This window comes from Bos taurus, chromosome X, assembly GCF_002263795.3.
Source record: "Bos taurus isolate L1 Dominette 01449 registration number 42190680 breed Hereford chromosome X, ARS-UCD2.0, whole genome shotgun sequence".
NCBI classification, from domain to species: Eukaryota; Metazoa; Chordata; class Mammalia; order Artiodactyla; family Bovidae; genus Bos; species Bos taurus.
Window position 1 is genome coordinate 74,516,171 of NC_037357.1, and position 20,653 is coordinate 74,536,823.

The 20,653-nt window shown below is 39.0% G+C and overlaps 1 protein-coding gene and 1 pseudogene across 1 annotated transcript in view; one reads left to right on the top strand and one right to left on the bottom strand.

Annotated features, from left to right (window-relative positions):
• The first annotated feature begins 1,421 nt into the window (after positions 1-1,421).
• Positions 1,422-20,653, top strand: part of MAGT1 (magnesium transporter 1) — a 48,926-nt gene continuing 29,694 nt past the window's right edge. Inside the window, exons 1-2 of the mRNA NM_001244318.2 lie at positions 1,422-1,550; positions 17,934-18,103. Of these exons, the coding sequence (NP_001231247.1) occupies positions 1,449-1,550; positions 17,934-18,103 (272 nt within the window). The 5' untranslated portion in view covers positions 1,422-1,448. The remainder of the gene's footprint in view (positions 1,551-17,933; positions 18,104-20,653) is intronic.
• On the bottom strand, positions 16,146-17,261 carry LOC101906966 (heterogeneous nuclear ribonucleoprotein D-like; annotated as a pseudogene).

Genomic DNA, 20,653 nt, shown 5'->3' on the forward strand with positions numbered 1-20,653 from the left:
GACGACAGAGGATGAGATGGCTGGATGGCATCACTGACTCGATGGACGTGAGTCTCAGTGAACTCCGGGAGTTGGTGATGGACAGGGAGGCCTGGTGTGCTGCGATTCATGGGGTCGCAAAGAGTTGGACACGACTGAGTGACTGAACTGAACTGAGCTACTGAACTGAAATGAACTGATGATAAACAGAACTGGGACAAATAAATGGAAAGTTCTGCTATGTAGGATTTTTGTTATTTTTTAGAAAAGGGATTTGGGTATTTCAGACAACTGATTATGAAACAAAAACTGTAAAAAGACCTAAGTGCTTTCTTACTACCTTAGTGTGGCATCCACCCCTCAAACAAACTAATGACAAGTTAAAAAAAAACACACACACACTTTTGCTGTCTATAATCAAAATTTAAGTCCTTGTTGGTGCCCGCCTCATACATCTAAAAGATTGCCATGAATAAGGACTTTAGAAAATAACTTTTGACCTCTGCTTTGTTCAGCACACGTGGCACCGTCTTAAAAAAGATCTCCTTCAGCAATATTGTTTTTCCTTTCTTGCTTTTACCTTTTTTGGATTTGAAACATTTTGGAGGCCAAACCACGGGCTTGGGATAGGTTTTATCAGTTATATGGCTAGGCAAAATTTTTCTAGAATAGTACACGAAAGAGGTGGTTTTCTTTTTTGAAATTAATTTAGTTTTTATTTACTTTTGGCTAGGCTGAGTCTTTGTGTCTTCCTTCCTGGGCGGGGGGAGAGGGGGAGGTGCGGCGGTGGTGGTGGAAAGGGCGGGGTTGTCGGGCGCTTTCTCTGGTTGAGGGGAGCAGGGGCTATTCTCTAATTGCGGTGCCTGGTTTCTCATTATGGTGGCCTCTATTGCTCTGGAGCACGGACTCTAGGGCCCTCTGGCTCAGTAGTTGTGGCCTGGGGCTTAGTTGCCCTCGCATCATGTAGAATATTCCCAGACGGGGAAAGATCAAACCGTGTCCCCTGCATTGGCAGGCGAATTCTTAACCACTGAGCCACCAGTGAAGTCCGGTCGATTTCAAAGACTTCTAAAAGGATCTGAGGAGAAAATACCCTGTTTTAGTAACCTTAAGCCATCTCCAACACCGAAAAGCCGCAATGATTCACAACAGCGCAGGCGCATTTAAAGAGCCTACACCCGCCATCTCTACGTTTAACGAAAGGGGTGGTCCATCATCCTTAGCGGACCAATGCAAAACCTCCAGATTATCGTTTTTGTATTGGCTAACGGAGACCAATTAGAAGTGAGACATCTTTTAGCGGGCGTTTGGCAGTACAGCGTCGTGACGTTTTGTGAGGGGACTACCGACAGGGCTGAGCTGGGCCAATGAGAAGGGGAAAGGGGGCTGGTTTGCCTTTTCTCACGCCCAACCAACCCTCAGACCCAGCCCTAGGAAAGTTTCCCTTCTAGGCGGGAGAGAAGGCGAACATGGCAGCGCGTTGGTGGCGTTGGTGTGTCTGTGCAATCATGGCGGTGGCACTGCTGCTCGTTTTCGGGGTTCCCTCAGCCTCTGCCCAGAGAAAGAAGGAGGTGAGGACGCTGTTTCCAGCAACATGGGCTTTTCCGAACGAGAGGGGCTTGAGAGAATCCGTTTTGTTGTACCCGATCCCTTTCCCCGCCAGTTCTGTGTCTTTGGTGGCTTCAGTTCTGCCGTTTTTAGAATTGTGGGGTTCGCAAGAGAAGAAACCGTAACACTTTGTGTTATGGGATTGTCGAGTCTGAGAGTGGGGCGGAGTAGGTGACAGCCTGGCTTCTGTAGGCCTGTGGATAAACAAAGCTACGAGTTTTGACACTTCTTTGAATATGGGCCCCATCAGGTGGTGGAGGGAAGTTCGACTTTAGGTTCAAGGGGTAGAATATCTGACTCTGCTGTCATTAGATGTAACTTCCTTTTAGACACGTAAGAACTATATTATGTAGCATTTTCACTTCAGGAATGAGAGGATTAAACAGAAGAGCGGAGCTATGCCAAATTTATTTCATTGTCCAAAAAACTGATCATTGTCCAAAAAACTGATTGAAAGCAATTTCAGTTCAGTCGCTCAGTCCCGTCCGACTCTTTGTGACTCCCATAGACTGCAGCATGCCAGGCTTCCGTGTCCATCACCAACTCCCGGAGCTTACTCAAACTCATGTTCATAGATTTGGTGATGCCATCCAACCATCTCATCCTTTGTCGTCCCCTTCTCCTCCTGCCTTCAATCTTTCCCAGCATCAGGATCTTTTCCATTGAGTCAGTTCTTCGCATCAGGTGGCCAAAGTATTGGAGTTTCAGCTTTAGCGTCAGTCCTTGCAATATTCAGGACTGATTTCCTTTAAGATGGACTGGTTGGATCTCCTTGCCGTCCAAGGGACTCAAGAGTCTTCTCCAAAACCACAGTTCAAAAGCATCAATTCTTCCGGGCTCAGCTTTTTTTTTTTTTTTTTTACCGGAGTGAAGTTCTTAAGCCATTTTCAACCATTTACCAAACATCAAGCGTGCCAGCCATTGTTCTGGGAACTTAGTATACGTAAGTGAACAAAACTAAGGTCCCTCCTTGTGGAATTTACTGGCTTTGACAAGTGGAGGAGATACAATGTTCTTTACTCTCTGTTAAGCAATCCAAGGTGAGGATTTTTAACATTGTTTTGAAACATTTGTGACTTAGAGCCGTTTGCTCTTAAGAGTTACAAATTACTAGCAATTGTTTATGCGCTCTAATTTTATAAATGAGGAAACCTAAGGCCTAAGCTTACACGGTTAACCATTGAAGAACAAAGACTAAGATCTTTGGTTAGTCTTATGCTATTTCCTATACATTTTGTGCTTCCTTTTGTACACAATACCTGTGTGTGCGTGCTTCTTAAGTCGCTTTTGTCGTGCTGACTCTTTGTGACCCCATGGACTGTAGCCCACCAGGCTCCTCTGTCCATGGAACTTTCCAGGCAGAAATACTGGAGTGGGTTACCATGCCCTCCTCCAGGGGATCTTCCCCACCCAGGTATTGGACCCCTCATCTCACATGCACTTTATTTTTTTTTTTTTATCATTTATTATTATTATTATTTTACTTTACAATATTGTATTGGTTTTGCCATACATCAACATGAATCCACCACGGGTGTACACATGTTCCCCATCCTGAACCCCCCTCCCACCTCCCTCCCCATACCATCCCTCTGAGTCATACCAGTGCACCAGCCCCAAACATCCTTTAAAAATGCTATTTAATCGGCTCAGATGCTTGTCAACTTGAGCTGAATTTTAAAAGAACCTGTTTTCTCTGTTGCTGAGTATTTGTCCTAGTCCATAAAAAAAGGTAGCATATTAAAACGAGTTACTTATTAGATTGGCAAAAAGTGAAGTTAAAAATATACAATGTACAAAGTGTACAAAATGAGCAAGCGCCTATACTGGAACTAGAAATTGATGGGCTTTTTAAGGAGGATGCCAAGCCATTTTTTACGTGGAAAACAAGATGTAGAGCAATACATAGTTGTATATTCTGGAGACCTTTTATGTTAAAAAAAAAAAAAAAACTACAAGTTAGGTATATGTAGAAAGAAACCTTTGTAAGAATATAGAACAGTGGCTACCTCTGGATAGTTGGGATTGTTCATTAGGGGAAGACTTTAACTTTTTGCCTTGTATGCTGGTATTGTCTAAATTTCTATAACCACCACTTACCCTTTTTAAGTAAAAAAGTGTAGATTTTTAATAACAAGTATTTCTACTAATTAAATTATTTATTCATTTAACCTCTCACTAAACAAGCAGGGGATAAAGTACTTTTAAAAGGGATCAGCAATGAATTGTGCACTTTAAAATTGTTAACACGGTAGATTTTATGTTATGTGAATTTTATGTCAATAAAATATTTTAAGGAATCAGATTCTAACACCCCTCTCACCATGCCCACTGTTCAAGACTGTTATTGCTCTTGCAAATTTATTGCCATATCTAACTGATCATCCTTGAACTCATCCTTCATAGTGTTGCCAGAGATAGTAAGGAGAAAAACTGAAAACCAAAAGGTTAAAAAAATGTATTTTGCAAAGTGTAAAAGAACTTATATAACGTGTTTCTTCACAGACTCATCTCAATTCAAGCTCCTCCCTATACTGGCTGCAAGTCATGTGGGATCTTAGTTCCCTGACCAGGATCGAACCTGGGCCCCATGAGTGAAAGCACTAAATCCAAACCTATGGGCTGCCAAGGAATTCCCTGGAAAAGAGTGAACGTACAAAGCATACCGAAACATTAAAAAATGGTCTTAATAATGCTAGGATGACAGACAGTTTTCCCTCCATTTTCTCAGTTTTCAAAATATTGTGTAAAATTTTAAAGAGCATATATGTTAATGCAATCCAAGTGATCTTTAGCCAGTTACTCTGAGTCTCATTTTCCTTATCAGTAGAATGGGAAACTGCCTATTTCTTTTCATATTGTGAAAATTAAAGGAGATGGGGCCTGTAAAATGCCTAATATATCTGGCATGTAGAAGACATTAGATGAATATTAGAAAATAAAATACAATTGGGTTCCTCTGCAGTATACATTTTTTTAAAATTTATTTGGCTGTGTTGGGTCTTAGTTGTGGCCTGTGGGATCTCCATTGCATTATGTGGAATCTTTCATTGAGGCAAATGGACTCTCTAGTTGTGGGAGCTGGCGCAGTAGTTGTGGCACATGGGACCAGTTGCTCCACAACATGTAGGGTCTTAGTTCCCCAACCAGGGATCAAACCCACGTCCCCTGCATCGCAAGGTGTATTCTTAACCACTGGACCACCAGGGAAATCCCAATATAAAATATTTTTCAATTGATCTTTTTGTGTCAAGATTTTATGAAGATTATTCAGAAAATAAAATTATCTGCATATTTTGACAAGGCAGGCAATACTGAAAAAACTTCTATATTCTCTGACATTGCTTTGAGAACTGATACATACAAATGTCACATGCACAAAACCCCAGCAATTACTTAGAAAATACCTTATTACCAAGAACCAAAGGCTCAAAAGCATTGCAAAACAAGCAAATTGAGACATCCTCCAAAAATAAAACATCAAGAAGAAGGGATAGTGGAATATTTTAGCCCTATCCAGGAAATATGTAAACTGAGAATGGAGCAGATAGCATTTAAGGATTACAAACACTCTCTTCTCTGTTTACTGTCTTTCTCCTTCAGTCATTATCTGCCAATTATGTTTCCAGATTTGTTCAGTCTCACTCTTAATTTAAGGATAGAATTGGAAATTTATTCCTTAACCAGGAGTTTTCTAAACTAACATTTGTAGACTAGTGGATTATTAGGAAAGCTAAAAATCAAGAATTTTTATGAATAAACCATGATGGTCTAGAACACAGATACAATGAAGTAAGTTTTGAGGGAAAAGGAGGTGCATTTTAGAGGAATTCAGACCGGTGATGCTTAGCTTTATTCTGAAATTTAAAAGTAATCTTAATGACAGGATCAGAATTTAAGTGATAGTGAATTCTTATATGCTATCTTTGATAAATGATATTCAGTGATAGAATTTGTAATTGTTAAAGCTTAATCTACTTTGCTAGAGCTAATTGAGATATTATGCAAGGAAGTAGAATAAAATTAAACTGTTGTCACTTCAATTTCTTATACTCCTAAAAGATTTATCATACTTGATTATTACTAACAGAATAAGAGATATTAATTGACTTCCTGTTAGTGGGATTATTTTGTGGCCATACTAATTTACACGTTTCAAGAGGAGAGAAAGACTTTAAGCTTACTACTTAACTTTGTTGGTATTATATTTTGATTGTGAATATTAGCACTCTTCTTTTTGTTTTATTTGAGTATTTGAAACTAATGTACTCCAAGAAGGGGAGAAATAAATCTAGTGTTTTTTCATAGTAAGCTTTTGTTTTGAATAAATATATCCAGTGCAAATTTTAAAACGATGGATATATTTTCTCAAATGTTTTTTTTAAAACAATTAGTGGAAAAAATATTTGAAATAAAGTTGGTTCCAAATCAATTACTACTTTGAGTTGCTGAGTTCGGTTGATAAATCTCTTACCTTCATGTACTATCATCCTTGGAAACTGTGTTTCTTACTGATAACTTTAAAGTATTAAATAGTAAGTAGAAGGACCTGAAGGGCTCAGGTGACATTTTAACTGTTTATGTTTTAAATATATATATATGTGTGTGTATATATATATATATATATATATTTTTTTTTTTTTTTTTTTTGCTGTACTGAGTCTTCGTTGCTGCTTGGACTTTTTCTCAAGTTGTGGAAAGTGGGGAATGCTCTCTAGTTGTGGTGTGTGGGCTTGTCATTGCAGTGGCTTCTCATTACAGAGCACAGGCTCTAGGATGCACAGGCTTCAGTAGTTGTGGCAAGTGGACTCAGTAGTTACAGCTCCTGGACTCTAGAGCACAAGCTCAATGTGGTGCACAGGCATAGGTGCTCCCTGGCATGTGGGATCTTCCCAGACCAGAGATCAAACCTGTGCCTCCTGCATTGGCAGGGGGGATTCTTTACCACTGAGCCACTAGGAAAGCCCCTTAACCCTTTACTTTTGAGTATTATGACTTTGAAAGATAAAGGAATATCTAGAGAGTGATTAGTGGGACTTAATGTAGAGGCTTGGAGAAGAAAATGGCAACCCACTCCAGTGTTCTTGCCTGGAGAATCCCATGGACAGAGAAGCCTGGTAGGCTGCAGTCCATGGGGTCGCACAGAGTCGGACACGACTGAAGCGACTTGGCAATGTAGAGGCTATAGGAAAACGAAATTTTTGTTTCTGAGCCATAGCTTTCAGAAACAAAGGGCTCCTAACAATGGATGAGAGGCACCCCTAAATAAGAAGTTTCTTCATTACTAGAGATTTATTCCAATGAAGAAAACTTGTAACTCAAATATTAAGAAAAGAGAAATTCTTTTATAAAATCAGAAAAGACGAGAGGATTAGTAAAAGAAGTCTCTAAGAATTATTAAGGCATTATATGTGTTATATTTGAGTTATCTTGAATATATTACATGCTTCAACCATTTCAGAAACATCATGTGGAGGTTTATTTTTAGGAATGGTGTATTTTTTCCTGTTGTTTATAACTTAAATTGCTTAATGCTTATTTAATTTCTGTATATAATTGCATGCTGCTGCTAAGTCGCTTCAGTCATGTCCGACTCTGTGCGACCCCAGAGATGACAGCCCACCAGGCTCCCCTGTCCCTGGGATTCTCCAGGCAAGAACACTGGAGTGGGTTGCCATTTCCTTCTCCAATGCATGAAAGTGAAAAGTGAAAGTGAAGTCGCTCAGTCGTGTCTGACTCTTAGCGACCCCATGGACTTCAGCCTACCAGGCTCCTCCGTCCATGGGATTTTCCAGCAAGAGTACTGGAGTGGGGTGCCATTGCCTTCTCCAATATAATTGCATAGAAATTATATAACATGGGATCCTTGCTCATAAGAAATTTTTTAATATAAATTTATTTATTTTAATTGGAGGCTAATTACAGGCTAAATTCTTTTAGCCTGTAAAAGAATTTCTCTTTTCTTTACAATATTGTAGTGGTTTTGTCATACATTGACTCAAATCCACCACGGGTATACATGTGTTCCCCATCCTGAACCCATCTCCCTCCCCATCCCATCCCTCGGGGTCATGCCAGTGCACCAGCCCTGAGTACCCTGTCTCATGCACTGAACCTGGACTGGCGATTCATTTCACATATGGTAAGATATATGTTTCAGTGCCATTCTCCCAAATCATCCCACCCTCACCCTCTCCCACAGAGTCCAAAAGACTGTTCTATACATCTGTGTCTCTTTTGCTGTCTTGCATATAGGGTTATTGTTACCATCTTTCTAAATTCCATATATATGCATTAGTATACTGTATTGGTGTTTTTCTTTCTGGCTTACTTCACTCGGTATAATAAGCTCCAGTTTCATCTACCTCATTAGAACTGATTCAAATGTATTCTTTTCAATGGCTGAGTAATATTCCATTGTGTATACATACCACAGCTTTCTTATCCATTTATCTGCCGATGGACATCTAGGTTGCTTCCATGTCCTATTATAAACAGTGCTGTGATGAACACTGGGGTACATGTGTCTTTGAATTCTGGTTTCCTCAGTGTGTATTCCCAGTAGTGGGATTGCTGGGTCATATGGCAGTTCTATTTCCAGTTTTTTAAAGAATCTCCACACTGTTCTCCATAGTGGCTGTACTAGTTTGCATTCCCACCAACAGTGTAAGAGTGTTCCCTTTTCTCCACACCCTCTCCAGCATTTATTGCTTGTAGACTTTTGTATAACAGCCATTCTGACTGGCATGAAATGGTACCTCATTGTGGTTTTGATTTGCATTTCTCTGATAATGAGTAATGTTGAGCATCTTTTCATGTGTTTGTTAGTCACCTGTATGTCTTCCTTGGAGAAATGTCTGTTTAGTTCTTTGGCCCATTTTTTGATTGGGTCATTTATTTTTCTGGAATTGAGCTGCAGGAGTTACTTGTATATTTTTGAGATTAATTCTTTGCCAGTTGCTTCATTTGCTATTATGTTCTCCCATTCTGAAGGCTGTCTTTTCACCTTGCTTATAGTTTCCTTTGTTGTGCAGAAGCTTTTAACTTTAATTAGGTCCTATTTGTTTATGTTTGCTTTTATTTCCAATATTCTGGGAGGTGGGTCATAGAGGATCCTGCTGTGATTTATGTCAGAGAGTGTTTTGCCTATGTTCTCCTCTAGGAGTTTTATAGTTTCTGGTCTTACATTTAGATCTTCAATCCATTTTGAGTTTGTTTTAGTGTATGGTGTTAGAAAGTGTTCTAGTTTCATTCTTTTACAAGTGGTTGACCAGTTTTCCCAGCACCACTTGTTAAAGAGATTGTCTTCTCGCCATTGTATATTCTTGCCTCCTTTGTTGAAGATAAGATGTCCATAGGTGTGTGGATTTATCTCTGGGCTTTCTATTTTGTTCCATTGATCTATATTTCTTTTTTTGTGCCAGTACCATACTGTCTTGATGACTTGCTCATAAGAATTAAAATGTAGAACAGCAGTACTGAAACTTCAATGCATACAAAATCACTTTGGGTTCATGTTAAAACTCCATATTCTTGGAATCCACCAGAAGCTTAAGAACCGCCCCCTCCCCCAGAAAGAAAATGGGAAATCACAGCTTTGATTAAAGACTTAAAGGCATCAGAGATGGTAAGTGATGTAGTATCTCAGCCCTTAATGCCAGTTAAAAAAAAAAGACTAATAGGAACTGAAGTCTTATGCTGCTGCTGCTGCTAAGTCGCTTCAGTCGTGTCCGACTCTGTGCGACCCCATAGACGGCAGCCCACCAGGCTCCCCCGTCCCTGGGATTCTCCAGGTAAGAACACTGGAGTGGGTTGCCATTTCCTCCTCCAGTGCATGAAAGTGAAAAGTGAAAGTGAAGTTGCTCAGTTGTGTCCGACTCTAGCAACCCCATGGACTTCAGCCTACCAGGCTCCTCCGTCCATGGGATTTTCCAGGCAAAAGTACTGGAGTGGGGTGCCATTGCCTTCTCCACTGAAGTCTGATAGCAGCTTATTATCAGCTGATTGCAGTTGTTGCTCCCAGACATTGTGACTGCAACTAAATCCATTACACAGTCTGATGACAAGTGGTATACAGTCTTAGACATCACTAACACCTTCTTGTGCCATCTTACTGACATGTGAGGATCAAGGTCCGTTCATATTCAGGTAGCAAGGCCTCCTATATATGTTTATAGTCTCCCCTGCAAGTACCGAAGCTCTTCTGCCATTTGCTACTAGTTGGTGAGTCAGGATTTAGCATAAGTTCCTCTCCCTTTCCATGTTTAAAGCATTCACTATATGGATGATGCCTTGTTGGCAAATAAAAGCCTCAGTCTCAGTGACTGATGGTGGTGCTGTCTTACCATAGAGGTAGCCAGAGCAGTAACTGATAAACCGGACAAAATTCAGGGGCCTGCTCACCAAGCAGTTTCTTAGAAGTAAGTGAATGAATTTATAACACTCAATTCCTATTGGGTTCACGGAAAAACATCTGTGTTTTTAGCCCACCAAACCAGACAGGAAACCCAGCACATTATTGGACAAACAATATGTCTCACTCAGGCATGCTGCTAGGTCTTTTATATCAGCTAACCTGCTAATCAGCATCCTTTGAGTGGGGCTTATGCAGATCTACTGAATCAGATTTATTGGAGGATGAAACCTGGAAGTCTGTACTTTTAATAGGCTGCTTTACATTAGCCACACTTTGAGAAACACAGGCCTAGGAAATTTATTATCTATCATGCTAAGGGCTTGCTTCATGAAGAATTTACTTACTTTTATTACCAAATCTTTCTTTTACATTGTGTTCTGATCAGTAATTAATAAAAATATGTTTGAATACATAATAAAATTATAAAAGCTTGAGTTGAGCTCTTAAAATCCATTTCAGTTTAGACCAATGTTTCTCAGTGAGGGAGTGAAGAATTTTACTTCCCAAGGATTACCTGGCAGTGTCTGGAGACATTTTTGGTTGGTGGTAGATGGTGATGGTACAGACATCCAACAGGTAGAGGTCAGGGATGCTGCTTAATAAGCAATGTGCCAGACAGCTCCCCACAACAAAGAATTACCTGGTCCAACATGTTAGTAATGCTGCTATTGCTTGATTTAGAATGATCTGTTTGAATCCTAGCTTTGTGTCTTACTAACTGTGACACTTTGTCCAAATTACTTAACCTCTCTGATCCTGTTTACTCAACATTTAAATGAAATAAAAATAGAGTATTTAACCTCATTGTGTTGTAGGGATTTGTGACCCCATGGATTGTAGCCCGCCAGGCTCCTCTGTCCATGGAATTCTCCAGGCAAGAATACTGGAGTGGTGGGTAGCCATTCCCTTCTCCAGGGGATCTTCCCAACCTAGGGATGGAATCTGGGTCTCCTGCATTGCAGGCAGATTCTTTACTTGTCTGAGCCACCAGGGAAGCCTCCCATTGAATTGAATATTCATTCTGTAAGAAGAGAAGTTGCTGCCTGACACATACATGGAAGGCATTCCAAATAGTAGCTTCTATTTTCTCAATAAAACCAATTCAAGATGGGTTTACCTTAAGACATATTAAAATTTTAAAGGTTAGATCATTGTGAATAAGGATTATAACTTTTAATTATCATGCTCCAAGCTATGTTTATGTACTTTTTTGGTAAAAGTTTATTTTTTTTTTTTTTTGGTAAAAGTTTAAAACTAGTTCATATTTTGTTGTGATCTGTCTTCAGTTCATTTTTCAAAAATGAACTCAGAAAGTAATTAATTGCTTCTGTATTAAGCAGTGTTTTGAGGTGATAATCCCATTTTGTTGTTGTTGTTGTTGTTCAGTCGATGAGTTATGTCTGACTCTTTGGGAACCCATGGACTGCAGCATGCCAGGCTCCTCTGTCCTCCACTATCTCCCAGAGTTTGCTCAAATTCATGTCCGTTGAGTTGGTGATGCTATCTAACCATCTTATCCTCTGTTGCCCTCTTTTCCTTTTGCCTTCAGTCTTTCCCAGAATCAGGGTCTCTTCCAGTGAGTTGGCTCTTTGCATCAGTTGGCAAAAGTATTGGAGTTTCAGCTTTGGCACCAGTCCTTCCAATGAATATTCAGGACTGATTTCCTTTAGGATTGACTGGTTTGATCTCCTTGCAGTTCAAGGGATTCTCAAGAGTCTTCTCCAGCACCACAGTTCAAAAGCATCAATTCTTTGGCACTCAGCCTTCTTTATGGACCAACTCTCACAACCATACACGACTACTGGAAAAAAACATACCTTTGACCAGATGGACCTTTGTTGGCAAAGTGATGTCTCTGCTTCTTAATACTGTCTAGGTTTTTCGTAACCTTCTTTCTAAGGAGCAAGCATCTTTTAATTTCATGGTGGCAGTCACCATCTGCAGTGATTTGAGAGCCGAAGAAAATAAAATCTGTCACTGCCTCCACTTTTCTCCTTATATTTGCCATAAAGTGATGGGACAAGATGCCATTATCTTAACTTTTTGAATGTTGAGTTCAAGCCAGCTTTTTGACTCTTCTTTTGCCCTCATCAAGAGGCTCTTTGGTTACTCTTTGCTTTCTGCCATTAGGGTGGTATCATCTGCATATCTGAGGTTGCTGATATTTCCCTGGCAGTCTTGATTACAGCTTGTGATTAATCTAGTCCAGCATTTGGCATGATGTATTCTGCGTGTAAGTTAAATAAGCAGGATGACAATATACAGCCTTGACAAACTCCTTTTTCAATTTTGAAATAGTCAGTTTTTCCATGTCTGGTTCTAACTGTTGCTTCTCAACTGGCATACAGGTTTCTCAGGAGACAGGTAAGGTGGTCTGGTATTCCTATCTCTTGAAGAATTTTCCACAGTTTGTTATGATATGATCCATACAGTCAAAGGCTTTAGTGTAGTCAGTGAAGCAGAACTAGATGTTTTTCTGGAATTCCTTTGCTTTCTCTATGATCCAATGAATGTTGGCAATTTTATCTCTGGTTCCTCTGCCTTTTTAAACCTAGCTTATACATCTGGAAGTTCTCGGTTCACCTACTGCTGAAGCCTAGCTTGAACAATTTTGAGTATTACCTTGCTAGCATGTGAAATTTGTGCAATTGTATGCTAGTTGGAACATCCTTTGGCATTGTCCTTCTTTGGGATTAGAATGAAAACTGACCTTTTCTAGTCTTGTGGCCACTGCTGAGTTTCCCAAATTTGCTGACATATTGAGTGTAGCACTTTCACAGGATCATCTTTTAGGATTTGAAATAGCTCAGCTGGAATTCCATAACCTCCACTAGCTTTGTTTGTACTAATGCTTCCTAAGGCCCACACTCCACACTCCAGGTTGTCCGTCTCCAGGTGAGTGACCACACCATCGTGGTTATCTGGGTCATTAAGATCTTTCTTGTGTAGTTCTTCAGAGTTTTAAAGTGTTTGTAATTCCTTTGAACTAATCTCTTCTACTTGGTAAGTTACTTAGGGATTGTATAGCCAGATATCTGGTCCCTCTAGTTAACAATCAGAAAGAGGAATACCACAAAATTTTGCACAGACCTATTTGAGATTTTGTTTAACAAGACTCCACCTGTTTATCACTAATTCAAAGCATGTTTATTTGTTTTATTGGAATGATCATATATTTATATGACTGAATAGAGATAGACTATATGAAACTATATCTGCTGTTGCTTTACTTTTTCTTTTCTAAAATAGCTCCAAATAGAATCTGTAGTTAATAAAATAGCCAAGTTATGTTTCAATTTGCTGTTAACTGTCAAATTTAATTTGAAACATAAAGAAATTAATGACTGCTTTAGAATATTGAATGCATATTTTTAAACTGTGAACTAATATTGTTCTCTCAGCTAAGAGGATCATTAATTCTGTATCAAATAACAATTCATTTGTTTTGAATAACTGAGTTTAATCTATGCAGCCTTACTTTAAATCAAATATCCTGTTCTTGACAATTTTTTGTAACTAATTGTATTGTTTAACTAGACACCACAACTTGTTCCTTATCCTGTCTGCCTTCTGTTTCATTCTCTTCTACTGTCTTTACCACCAACCTGTTTCCTTTTTTTAAAAAATTGAAGTATAGTCTATTTACAATGTTGTGTTAGTTTTAGGTGTAAAACTATCCCTCCCTCACAGCCTGTTTTATCCCTTTTATCCCTCCCTCACAGCCTGTTTCCTTAGTATCATTCATTGTTCCACAAGTCTTGTTAATTATTTGTTATACCAGTCTTTTGAGAGTGTATATATTTCTCTGTGGGCTTGTTAAAGACTATATTCATTTTTCCACATGTGACATATTCATTTTGAGACTGCTACTGGAATTATCTTTTATCTGCTACAAAACTATTTTCATTAAAATTTATTTATTTTTACTGTACTGGGTCTTCTCTAGTTGTGACAAGTGGGGATTACTTTCTCATTGTGGTATACAGGCTTCTCATTGCACTGATTTCTCTTTTGGAGCATGAACTCTAGGGTGCACAGTTTTCACTAGTTGTGGTGCATGGGTTTGCCCCATGGCATATGGAATCTTCCTGGACCAGGGGTCAAATTGAACTTGTGTCCCCTGCATTGGCAGGCAAATTTTTAACCACTGGACCATCAGGGAAGTCCCAGCTGCAAAACTTACCTTTCTATGCTATCTTTCTCTATTGTTCATAAAAGTGTACTCAGGTAATAAATACTTTTTTCAGTATTGGTTGAATTCAGACATGCTTTAAAGGTCAGTCAGTTCAGTTACTCACTGTGTCCAATTCTTTGTGACCCCATGGACTGCAGCGCACCAGGCTTCCCTGTCCATCACCAACTCCCAGAGCTTTCTCAAACTTATGTCCATCAAGTCAGTGATGCCATCCAACCATCTCATTCTCTGTCATCCCCTTCTCCTCCTGCCTTCAATCTTTCCCAGCATCAGGGTCTTTTCTGATGAGTCAGTTCTTCCCATCAGGTGGCCAAAGTATTGGAGCTTCAGCTTCAGCATCCATTCTTCCAATGAATATTCAGAACTGATTTCCTTTAGGATGGACTGGTTTGATCTCCTTGCAGCCCAAGGGACTCTCAAGAGTCTTCTCCAACACCACAGTTCAAAAGCATCAATTCTTCAGCGTTCAGCTTTCTTTATGGTCTAACTCTCACATCCATACATGACAACTCAAAAAACCATAGCTTTGACTAGATAGACCTCTGTCGGCAAAGTAATGTCTCTGCTTTATGATATGCTGAAGTGACTTAGCAGGCATACAGTGACATCTGTCTTTCAAAGAGTGCTGTTTCTCTATTAGATTCCTGATCTACTTTCAAAGTGAAAAGGCACATCTTAACATCTGTTCCTGGATGATTGAGTTTAATGGGAAGGAATTGTTTTTACAGTTTGAATGCCAGTGCCCTGGCCAAAGTTCAGTGTAAATAATAGGAAATGTAATTGGTCAGATGCTTCTGAATAGTGAACCACTCCACGATTTACCAACCATTAACAAACATACCCCTGTCTTGTAAAGAAGAACAAAACCATGAATTAGCATTAACCCTGCACTGAGATTCTTGTCTTCTGCACTTCTTTTTTATCTTTTCCCTTCTTACTACTTTTGCAAAGTTTGAACATAAAGGTAGAGGTGAGAGAAATGATAAATGAATATGATTTCATTTATTTCAAACTGAAATTCTCATTGACTAACCATGCTTCTCTTCCATTGCCTCATGATGACTGACTTATAAAAAAAAAACAACTTAGCTTTCTTTGTATAGACATAAGTTTTCATTTCTCTGAGATGTATGTTTGGGAATGCAGTTGCTGGATTATATGGTTAGTTCCCTGATAGCTCAGTTGGTAAAGAATCCGCCTGCAATGCAGGAGACCCTGGTTCGATTCCTGGGTTGGGAAGATCCTCTGGAGAAGGCATAGGCTACCCACTCCAGTATTTTGGGGCTTCCCTTGTGGCTCAGTTGATAAAGAATCCATCTGCAATACAGGAGACCTGGGTTCGATCCCTGGGTTGGGATGATCCCTTGGAGAAGGAAATGGCTGCCCACTCCAGTATTCTGGCCTGGAGAAATCCATGGATTGTATAGTCCATGGGGTTGCAAAGAGTCGGACGTGACTGAACGACTTTCACTTTCACAGGTCACTTGCTTAATTTTTTAAAGAAACTGCCAAACTCTTTTTCAAAGACTGTACCATGGTATAGTCCTACCACCAATGTAGGAGAGACCCAGTTTCTCTACATCCTTGCCAGCATTTGGTATTGTGACTATATTTTATTTTAGTAACAGACATGTATTGATGGCTCATTGTGCCCTTAATTTGCATTTCAGTAATGACTGATGTTGAACATCTTTTTGTGTGTTTGTCATCTGTAGATCATCTTTGATGAAGTCTCTTGATGTCTTGTCTATTTTGTTTGCTTTTCTAAATTTTGATGGTTTTAAAATATATTCAAACTACTAATCTGTTTTAGGTGTGTAGTTTCAAAATATTTTCTCCCACTCTATTGCTTGTCTTCATATCCTCCTTACAGGGTCTTTCACAGAGCAAAAGTTTTTAATTTTGATGAGGTCCAGTTTATCATTTTTTTTCTTTTTTTTTTTTCACGTAAGGAAGCATTTATTTGAGGTTTAACATGTAATCATACAAATAAAGTCTGTATAAACAAATATCCACAGAGTCATAACACAGAGAGCAAAAGACAAAGTAAAAACAAAGAAAACTAATTGGCGGCTATATACAGTTGGACACAAATTGTGTCTTGTACACTAGAAAGTCTTTTACAAAATAATCATCTTAGATCAACAGAAGACCAATCTTCAATGTCCTCCTGCAAGATGGTTACTTTAGCAATCTCTTCCTGTTTTCTGCAGTGTCCCCTTTAATACGGCTGGTAATTGTTTTGGTGATTGCCACCCCCTCGGGATGCCTTGCCCTAAGTGCTCTGTTGGCCTCGGCCTCGACCCCTAGTACCACCTCGCCCACCAGCTGCTGCACCTCTTCCTCCCTTTTGTTGTTGCTGTTGCTGTCTATATACCTCTTTGGGTTGTGCAACTTTGATTTCACACTTCCCAGAACCAATTTGATGGTATCTGCTTTCTAACAATTTCTTTACTGGCTCCTCATCTGTATATGTAACAAAGCAAAATCCTCTTCTTTCATTTGTTTTTGTATCCATAGGAAGTTCAATATTTTCAATCTCTCCACAGGCTCCAAAATATTCTTTAATTTGTTCCTCCGAAGTATCTGGGCTCAATCCACCCACGAAAACCTTTTTTGGGGGTTCCTTCCCCTTTAAAGCTTTGGCCCTTTTAGAGTCTATCAATTTGCCATCCAGTTTGTGTTCTTTCAGTTCCAAAACCTTATCAACACTAGCAGCATCCTTGAAAAGCACAAATCCAAATCCTCGTGATCTTCCAGTAACAGGATCTGTTTTAATCGTGCAGTCCACAACTTCCCCAAATCAAGACAAATATTCAGTCAGATCTTTCTTGCTTGTATCCCAGCTCAAGCCTCCAATAAACATTTTACCGTCATCCTGCTGGTTCTTGCTCACGTTGATCTTGGATCCCTCGGCGAACTCCTCTATGTTGCTGTACTCGTTCATGTCTTCCATAGCAGTGGAGTGGTCGGCCGGAAGGTGCTGGCGCGCAGACCGAGTCGCGGCGGCGGCGGCGGCGGAGCGTTGTATGGAGCTGGATTTAAAATGGCGGCGGAAGAGCCATTTTTTTTCTTTTTTGAATCATGCTTTTGTTGTCAGTCTAAGAGCTCTTTGCCTACTCATTGATCCTGAATATTTTCTCCTAATTTTTAATAATTTTCATTTTTACATTTAATTTTGTGATCCATTTTTAAATTAATTTTTGAATAAGTTGTGAAGTTCTGTTTGAGGTTCTTACTTTTGACTATGGATATCCAGTTGTTTCAGTACCGTTTATTGAAAAGGCTGAGTTGATCCTGCACCTTTGGCCATAATTGTGTAGGTCTGTTTCAAGGTCTTATTTCTGTTCCATTGATCTGTGTATCTATCCTTTTATTAGTATCACCCTGCCTTGCTTACTGAAGCTGTATAATAAGCCTTAAAATTAGATAGAGTAGCTCTTCCCACTTTCTTTGGAATCATTGGCCAATGAAAATTTTTATGATTTTATTTTATTTATTAGGAAATAAATCATGCACATAAAAATATAGTATATGTTTAAATCTCATCATGAAATAATATAATTTTAAGAATAATTATCATCATCAGGCCCAAGTACCAAATTTAATTTTTAGTTCTCTTATATTTTTTGTGTACCTCTGCTTATTTTTCTTGATTTTCAGTTGCCTAGTTAAAAAATACTTTAAATTCCAAGTTGAGAGTATTAATGGCATTCTTTCTTTATCTTTTTTTAGATGGTGTTGTCTGAAAAGGTTAGTCAACTGATGGAATGGACCAATAAAAGGCCTGTAATAAGAATGAATGGAGACAAGTTCCGTCGCCTTGTTAAAGCCCCACCGAGAAACTACTCCGTTATTGTCATGTTCACTGCTCTCCAACTTCATAGACAATGTGTCGTGTGCAAGTATGAACTTTCAACTACACTTTAAAAATTAAATAACTCAAAATATTTTAACCATTTTTCAATCCCAGAAGAATGAGATTAGTTCAGTGGATACATAAACAATGAATGTGTATACCTTACTTAGTGTGTCTGTAGTAACACATAGTGTGCTGTGCTTAGTTGCTAAGTCATGTCCAACTCTTTGTGACCCCATGAATTGCAGCCCATCAGGCTCCCTTGTCCATGGGGATTCTCCAGGCAAGAATACTGGAGTGGGTTGCCATCCCCTTCTCACTAACATATAATAGTACTACTCTTTTATAGTCTTTTTTTTAAAGGTTTTGTTTATTTATTTATTTTGGCTGTACTGGGTCTTCATTGCAGCATACCAGCTTTTCTCTATTTGTGGTGTGCAGGCTTGGTAGCCCTGCAGCATGTAGCATCTTAGTTCCTTGACCAGGGATTGAACCTGCCTCTCCTGCATTGGACGGGAGATTCTCAAGCACTGGACCACCAGGGAAGTCCCCAGTCTTTGTCCATATTAGTGGGGGAGGGACAAAAAGCAAGGATAAAGTATCATGGTAACCATCATAGAAATAACAGAAAATCTAAAAATCATAAATTGATATCAAGTTATATAAATGCATGTTGATAGCATTGATGTAGTACTTGTGTGCTCTTGTTTTATGACAACAGTCCCAGAAGTTAGGTAAAACAAATCTTTCGTTTTTGGAAGAAACAGTTTCCAGTTTTTTTAACGGTATACTGAAAGCTAGAGATATTTATTATCGCAATAATGGTGACTGCATCCAAAATTTGGAATTACAGGAGAACTTTTTAAGAAAACAAAGATTCATGATGTAGAGGTATTTCTTTTTTCTAGATTATTTTGTAGTAATTTTAAACCTTAGAAATGGAGACTAATCTCACTTAAACTTTCATCAAACAATGCTTAGTTGATTTGATTTTACTATTTCTGAATGCTTTTAGGAAAAAAGGTATTTCTTTAAACAAAAACATTATAGATAATTAAAAATAGTGGATACTAAAAAATAAAATAGCTTTTGCTTTTTGTTATTCGTTTACTTATATTTTTAGATCATATGTGTGGTCTGGGAAATCACTTTAAAGGAAATGATACAGCTACCCTGTGAAAAACTAGTAAAATCTTGGGAGGTTTTCCAAATTCTGGTAGCCTGAGCCCATGTGAAGGAATAGACAGCCTTCTTTCAGAATAGTGTGTTATGCTTCCCCAAGCCTTTATAACACTTCTTAAAGATTTCCTCCCCAGAGGTAGGAGATAGGCCAGATATTTGGTCCCAGAGTGCTGTTCTTCTTTTTCAGGGATGGGATTATGCTGACTATAAATGGAAAGTAGGTAGAAGAAGGAAAAAGAATAGTAAGTGTTAACTATGAATAAACTTAAACTCTGCAATTACTCATAATTCAGTCAGTTTACTCACTGGCAATCATGAGTATACAAAAATGTTAGAAAACAAAGTCCTTCATAATTATGCAAATTAACGGAATTCTTAATGTTTTTAATAGTATCTTTTTATAAGACCAAATTTTAAATTAGCTCGCATTTTCCTAAACTCATTCAAATAACTAAAATTAAGCAACAGTAATTAGTATAATACTATGTAGTTGGTGCTCTTAGGATGAGAAGTGTGAGTGCTTGATCCCAGAGTGCTGTTCACTCTTATCATCTGGCTAGGGAAATGAGTTCCACATATGAAAATTTAGCTGTCAGTATGAGACAGTTTATGATTAAGTACTAAATGAATTGTGTACATAATAAATGCATAAAATTTCAGGAAGGACATATAACAGGAATGGTTAGGTTTGACCTAATAGAGAAGGTAGGACTTGTACTAGGGCTAGACAGATGGATCAGATTTACATGTCAGTAGGATATTCTGTTTAGAAGCAATGATGTGTGGAAAGGTACAGAGATAGGAGTAAAGTGCTGGAATTAAGAGATCTTGTTTGAGACTGAGTAATACCAACCTAGACAGAGGCATTAGAAGGCAGAGACATTACTTTGCTAACAAAGGTCTGCTAGTCAAGGCTGTGGTTTTTCCAGTAGTCATGTGTGGATGTGAGAGTTGGACCATAAAGAAAGCTGAGCACCAAAGAATTGATGCTTTTGAACTGTAGTGTTGGAGAAGACTCTTGAGAGTCCCTTGGACTGCAAGGAGAGCCAACCAGTCCATCCTAAAGGAAATCAGTCCTGAATATTCACTGGAAGGACTGATGCTGAAGCTGAAACTCCAATACTTTGGCCACCTGATGCAAAGAGCTGAGTCATTTGAAAAGACCCTGATGCTGGGAAAGATTGAAGGTGGGAAGAGAAGGGGATGACAGAAGGTGAGATGGTTGTATGGCATCACTGACTCAATGGACGTGAATTTGAGTTAACTCCAGGAGTTGGTGATAGACAGGGAGGCCTAGTGTGCTGCAGTCCATGGGGTCACAAAGAGTTGGACATGACTGAGCGACTGAACTGACTGAAGGTTGTGTAAAAGCTAGATGCATTATTTGGAAATAGATGATAAAGAACCTTGAATA